Source organism: Macrobrachium nipponense, chromosome 27 (assembly GCF_015104395.2).
Source record: "Macrobrachium nipponense isolate FS-2020 chromosome 27, ASM1510439v2, whole genome shotgun sequence".
Lineage (NCBI taxonomy): Eukaryota > Metazoa > Arthropoda > Malacostraca > Decapoda > Palaemonidae > Macrobrachium > Macrobrachium nipponense.
The window spans coordinates 19,793,569-19,801,068 of record NC_087216.1 but is presented as its reverse complement, the minus strand read 5'-3'; the positions used below and the strand labels follow the sequence as shown (position 1 = coordinate 19,801,068).

General features: G+C 31.9%; 1 protein-coding gene across 5 annotated transcripts in view; it reads left to right on the top strand.

Annotated features, from left to right (window-relative positions):
- LOC135200888 (uncharacterized) overlaps positions 1 to 7,500 on the top strand; it is a 1,536,981-nt gene that overhangs the window by 1,189,535 nt on the left and 339,946 nt on the right. Inside the window, exon 8 of one of the 5 annotated variants that reach the window (XM_064229627.1) lies at positions 3,542 to 3,568. The exons of the other annotated variants lie outside the window; for them this stretch is intronic. Within the exon in view, the coding sequence (XP_064085697.1) occupies positions 3,542 to 3,568 (27 nt within the window). The remainder of the gene's footprint in view (positions 1 to 3,541; positions 3,569 to 7,500) is intronic. 5 annotated transcript variants of the gene reach the window in all.

Here is a 7,500-nt window from a genome sequence, read left to right as displayed (position 1 = left end):
CCGTGTGGGCAGTTGCAGTGTATGATTAATATTTCAAAACATCTGGGGAATATTTAGATTAGGAAATTTACAATATTTTTATGAATGAAAGACAAGGGCCAGTAGTCAAGTATTGTCTTTAAAAGAATAGTTGAGGGTGTGTTGCTCTTATTTCTTTTGAAAATGTTGTACATGCCAGCGTAAGCATTTAGGAATGATATCCATACAGATTCCTACTTTCCTTAGAATCCTATAAATACACATCCTTGATGAATCCTGTAACTTCATAACCTTGTTGAACCCCGTAAATTCACATCCTTGGTGAAATTGTTGGAGTCATTCGCCCTTCTAAAAATGAAATTGTTAATTTTTTCAGTCATTCTAAAAATAAATCACTTAAAATCTACGCCCTTGTAAAAATTAAAGTGTTATGTGCACTTCTAATAATTAATTTGTTAAAGTCACCCCCCCCTCAAAATAAAACTCGCTTTCCTGAAAAATTAAATTGATAGTGCCACCTGCCCCTCTAAAAATGAATTTTTTAAAACCACGAATCCTCATATACCCTTATGATTTCGTTTAATAAATTAATGGTCCCCATGAAACAGGGTCCCTTCCGCTCGCCTCATATTCATGGGGACATCTTGTATTCTTTCCCTTTTTCAATTTTGTTTTATTGTAATGGCTGCATGTCAATATATTATGACGTTTTTATGTGAGGGTATGTTTAGCGTTGTTATGAAAATGTGGAATATAATAGATAAAAGAGACGCAGTTCCAGTTTCTGCTATTTACGTAATTTTTTTTTTTTTTCATATCATAGTATTTTTCTGTCTTGTACACAATATATTTAACATGCGAAGTAACATCATTTGCTCACGGAACAGCTATTATATCTTCTTGCAAACAAGATTTATTCTCTTGATCATTGGAAAGTAACCTTGTTATGAAAGCTAGTATTTCTGACTGTCAAGAAAACCAATATACTAAAAGCCAAGTTCTCATTTCCATACAAACGTGCAATACTCTAACAATATTGCGATAATATACCAAGTCATTTACCAGGTGGCTGCAAGGGGTATTACTATACAGACATAATTGAATATTTAATCACTTTAATACTGGCGTGAGAGTTACAGCTTCTTTTTAACATATGAAGCAAAACCCCTATGATTAACTAAAGCATATAATTTGTCGTTAATGTCATTCATTTAATTTTTTTTTTTTCTGTAGGGAACTCATTCATTACCCATGTTGTACTTTCTTGGCTAAGCTTTCACACACAATATCATCTTCATTACCTTGACATTTTTTAAAATGAGTTTCAAGGTTTTTATTTATTTATTTATTTGATGTCTACGGGTAGTTTATGTTTATACGGTTAGTTTATCGTAAAGATTTAACATGGCCAAAATATAGATGTTTAGAATATAAACATTTTTTAAAAATTGTTTTTAACGTAGGCACTTTTTAACATAGGCAAAACAAATTGCGCCAGCAATTTTTCGAAAACGATATATCCTTTTCGATATATATATATATATATATATATATATATATATATATATATATATATATATATATTATGATATATCGAAAAGATATATTGTACGTAAAATCTGCGCAATATTGTGCCTATGTTAAAAAGTGCCTACGTTACAAACAATTTTTTTTAAATGCTTATATTCTAAATATCTTATTTTAGCCGAATAAATTTTTATTTTTATTTTTATTTTATTTAGTTTTTTTTTTTTTTTTTTTTTTAGTTTCGAAAGAGTTGTCAGTCATACCGTATTTTGTCAATATCTTGACTATTTCTAAATAAAGGGTACGTAGTATATATATATATATATATATATATATATATATATATATATATATATATATATATATATATATATATAGATCGCTACAATGTCCTTAATATCTAATTCGCTCTACCTCGGAATTAATATATTTTCATATATGCTTAACCGAAGGGGAATTTTTCTCGATAATAGATTTACCTGTACTTGGGCGCAGAACGCAGGTACATTTAAAATCCAGAACGTCAGGGAAGCTATACCACTCAACACCGCGAGAGGCTTCCCTGACGTTCCTGGATTTAATGTACCTGCGTTCGCGCCCAAGTACAGTAAATCTATTATCGAGAAAAAAATTCCCCCTCGGTTAAGCATATATGAAAATATATTAATTCCGAGGTTAGAGCGAATTAGATATTAAAGGACATTGCAGCTCGATATATGTAATATGAATCACGGTAATGTGATATATATATATATATATATATATATATATATATATATATATATATATATATATATATTTCGTACCCTTTATTTTACAGATATTCAGATATACAAAATGCGGTATGACAGACAACCGTCTTTCAGACTAAAAAAAAAAAAAAAAAAAAAAAAAAAAAAAAGTAAGAACAAGTAAACCCACCACAAGCAGTGGCAGTGTTCAGCGACTGAGCGAATATGACATGCTTGACCTTTCAAACGTCGACTGACCTCCGCTCACGTAAACACATCTCATGTAGAAGAAAGATAATAAAGTCCACTCTCCGTTATTTTAATTCGGTCATAAACTACTTTGGATATGAATGTTTATCAAGTCTCCATTGATATGTAATTGTTCTTTTTTTAATATTAATTTCTAATTTTGCTCGCTGTGAACCTACCTCTAAAACGACTGAAAATTATTTTTCTCTGACTTGTGTATTCGTCTATAGGTCATCTCTCTCTCTCTCTCTCTCTCTCTCTCTCTCTCTCTCTATTGCCTGGACTTGAATGTTTTCATGTACGACCTCCGGTTATGTTCCAAAACTTAAACTTGTACCTGTATCTTATATTTCTTGTCTCCCCCTCTCTCCGTATTAGTATCTTTTTTTTTTCTTTTTTTACAACAACGACTGAAGGTTTTATTTTTATTTACTTTTTATGTTTTGGTTATTTTAAATTTTAGATATTATTTCTTAATATGTTTTGGTTATTTTAAATTATAGAAAATATTATTTCTGAGCCTCGTTTATCTTTTTTGGTGTAGCCTTCTTTAAAATGAATTTATTTTGTGCTTCCAGCAGTTGAATGTTGATGTTGCCACTTTTTTTAAGAAATGGTGTGTTATTTCTGTTATTTTTAGCTTCAGAAATATTAATTCTTTGTGATATTTTCAGTTTTTTATTGATATTCTTCTGTGAACAAATAGTTAAATTCTACATTGACTCACTTTTCATCTTAATACATATTTTTATAACTTTGTAGCAATTATGTTGTCACTTATTTTCTCCATTATTATGCACAATTAATATATGTCCATCCTAACACCTGTCCTTTCAAGATAATCTCTTTTTTTTCTTGGTTTATACAGCCGTGTTTCTAGTTTTATATTTTTATTTTTTATGCACAATCACTTTCCTTTTATTGTAATGTTTTTTCTTAATTTAAATATGTTATGTTGTTAGTTTTATTCAGTTCCCATTTTTTATGCACAATCATTTAATTTGTTCATAGAATCTGTCCTTTATTTCACACTTATTTTTTCCATTCCCTTACAGAGAAGCCTCGTCAGCGGGAAGTCCGGCGTAAATATCCCGTAGACTTTCGAGTAGCAAATACGGTTGTTAGAATTTTGTCATGTAGTACTTTCAGTCGAGTTTGTATTTATGCCAGAAGCTACAGAGAAGTTGATTCATTCGTAGATGTATTAATTTATTGTTTTATCTGATCTTAATTTTGTTGGAGTAATAAGTAATATTGCTTCGAATTTAAAGCATTTTTTTTATTTGGCATTTGAAGGAAGTACTCCTGTAGTTTGTTTGTATATATACTATATATATATATATATATATATATATATATATATATATATAAAGCACTACGCTCGTACATATATATGTGTGTATATATATATATATATATATATATATATATATATACACACACCTATACATATACATATATATGATATGCAAATAGGGCTGTATCTATGCTCTTAGGTAAATATTGCTAGCTACTTATACGCTGAGTATATTAGACGATATAATTATAGTTGTATGGTTATATTCTATATATACATATACATGCGTGTATATATATATATATATATATATATATATATATATAAGATTTCTATTTATTATATGATACAATTACATATATTAAATAACCGCGAGTAATGACTAAAAGTAGACCGTCAGTTCTGTATTGTAGTTTTTTTCCATGAATAGATTTATGGTCTCAAGATTGTTCTGGGAAAGTAGGTCAGTACGCATAAGCTTCTCAATGGATACTATTGTTTTTGCTTATTTCAAAAGAAACAGATTCTTATTAAGGCTGCTTATATATGTTGCCTTGTGGATTTAATTTCCTCACAAATACTGCTATATAAGTTACAAGTTTCTTTAACTTTATTTTCTGAAGTTAGCATTGAAGACTCTTTCTTGGATAATGAATTAATTTATCTGTATGACAGTTTCCAATTGATGATGATGAAGACTAGTCCAGTTTCACTCTGAATATTGAGAGTGAAGCATTATTATTATTATTATTATTATTATATTATTATTATTATTATTATTATTATTATTATTATTATTGATGTTGTTGTTGGTAAGTAAATGGGAGAAATTGCCGATAATAAAAAATGGAATTACGAAAAACATTTTTGGTAAGTAGCAATAACGATGAATGAGCACTGGAAGTTGAACATACGACCCTTCACTGATTAGAAAAGTAGTCGACAAACTTTTGTGTGGAGAGTCAGCCACCCCCCCCCCCCCTCTCTCTCTCTCTCTCTCTCTCTCTTATTTTTGAGCGGGTTGTCGTTGACCAGATGATTTATGGAAGGCAGATGTTGATCAGCTAAATGCATGATAAACATTAGTTAACTGTCACGTGCTCGGGGAGATTGGAGGAAGTTAAAGACACTGATGAATTTTGTAAGCTTGTTGGGAAAGATATAAATAAGCATAAAAGCTATTCTTATTAAATTTCGTATTTTATGTCCGCAATATATTTCATCTAAATCTCTTCGTTTTGTAAGGATAATGATGATGGGAATTCGAACAACATCGCTACTGCACATTGTTCGGGGAGCCTGAACTTAAAGTTGTAATAATAGTAGCCCGGATACAGGACCACATGGAAGGGCGTGTCGTATTCTCTCTCTCTCTCTCTCTCTCTCTCTCTCTTCTCTCTCCTCCAATGCTGTCGATCATTTTGCAGTATAAGTATTTTACCTTAGCTGTGAATAAGTAGGTGGTTAGTGCCGTCAGTGAACCTCACATGGTCCACTGAAGGCAATTACTTAAGGGTCTTTGTGGCGTCCCTTCGGCCCCAAGCTGCAGCCTCTCTTATTTCTTTTACTCTACCTTCGTTCATATTCTCTTTCTCCCATCTGACATTCCACCCTCTCTGAAAATTGTTTCGTAGTGCAACTGCGAGATTTTATTCCTGTTACACCTTTACCAACCTTACTTACTGTCAGTTTCCTTTTCAGCGCTGGATGACCTCATAGGTCCAAGCGCTGACTTCTATATTCTCTTCTATTGTATAGATAAGTATACTTGTTTATAGCAAAAACAAGTTCCTCGTCGGACGAGTGGATTTCGCGCTCGGCTATCAACCCGGTGGTCCGAAGTTCGATTCTCGGCTCGGCCAACGCGGAACCAGAGGAATTTATTTCTGGTGATAGAAATTCATTTCTCAATATAAGTGGTTCGGATCCCACAATAAGCTGTAGGTCCCGTTGCTAGGTAACCAATTGGTTTCTAGCCACGTAAAAATATCTAGTCCTTCGGGCCAGCCCTAGGAGAGCTGTTAATCAGCTCAGTGGTCTGGTCAAACTAAGATATACTTTTTTTTTATAGCAAAAACAGGCCATGTAGTGCGTAGCAGTTTGAGATTCTGTGACAAGCTATATTTCCGAGAAATTCCGATTGGGTAACAGGAGCAAAAACTAATTACGACTCGACTATTACAAATCTCTTTGCTTTTCCTGTACATCCTTATATATATATATATATATTTTATATATATATATATATATATATATATATATATATATATGTGTGTGTGTGTGTGTGTGTATACATACATATATATATATATATATATATATATATATATATATATATATATATATATATATATACGTATTTTGCGTAGTTATTTTGCTTTTTGTATTGAAGAGAAGCCTTTGATGAGAGGAAGTAGTCGAGATTGATTGTAAGAAAGGGAAAGAGAGATGAGGACGGTTGAAAATGATGAAAGATTTAAAAGAAGAAATAGTGAGAAAGAAAAATATAAAAAATTACTGAGAGGAGAGAGAGAGAGACGAGAGAGAGAGAGAGAGAGAGAGAGAGGGCTTAAAATCAGAGACAAAATGGAAGAGGGGATAAAAGAAAGACTTGCAGAGATGTAAATAAGCAGTCAGAATGAGCGAAAGAGACAAAGAAGAGAGAGAGGGGTCGGTGAGGGGAGAAATTAAGTGCTATAACAATGTAAAGAGAGAGAGAGAGGGAAAGAGAGGAAGAAAAATGGACGATGAAAGAGAATGAGAGAGATGGGAAGAAAGAATTGGATAGGTTTGCCTTCCTTCCCCTTCTCCTCCCTCATTATCTTACAACGTCGATGTCTAAAGATTTGGAAAAATCTTTCATGCTGAGAATTCCAGCCAGTACCGACTCCCCTAATTGCGCCGGGAATTTTTCCGTCGGTTTTTGGAACGGGGTTCTGGAATTCCCCTCTGATAATCTATGAATCCATTCGGAAGAAAATTAAGTCTATAATGCATTTTAGCACGCGTTTTTTCCCGAACCGATTTTGCAAGAATGTGGTGCGTGGTGTGTGTTTTTTTTTTTTTTTTTTTTCCTTCTTTTTTTTTATACAAAGAATATGTGAGTTCGCCTTTCAGCACTCGAGTTCATATATATGTATATGTGTATATATATATGTGTATATATATATATATATATATATATATATATATATATAATATATATATATATATATAGAATAAATAAAGAATCGTGAATATTATAATTGTTAGCATTAACGAAAGGTAATGTCTGAACTCTGACACCGTCGCGACTCAATTTGCTACTGGAAATAGTCAATTTCGCCTCTGCAAATAGTCAATTCTATTTTAATGCATTTCTCTAGTGATTCAGAAAGCCTGATCCATCAGTCGATTTTACGAATGCACGCAAGATTGGCTGCAGGAATTGCAAATTAGTTACGAGATTCGGTTTCTAATGTTGCAATTTTTTATATATATTCATAATTTAAGGTGGAGTGCAGTATGGGTTATATTTGCTATTTAAGGTGGGGTTGGAGATGTCGGGAAGCTTCGGTTGGAGTCAGTTCCAAAGAAGAATTGGTTAAATTAGGAGAGTATTAGACATACTATAGTGACTCTATCAAAAATATTTTTGGAAATGTTTCTTTAGTCGAGTAGTAAATTATGTATATAAGCTACAACACAGCGATTTCTGTGTAAAGCATTATTAACTGA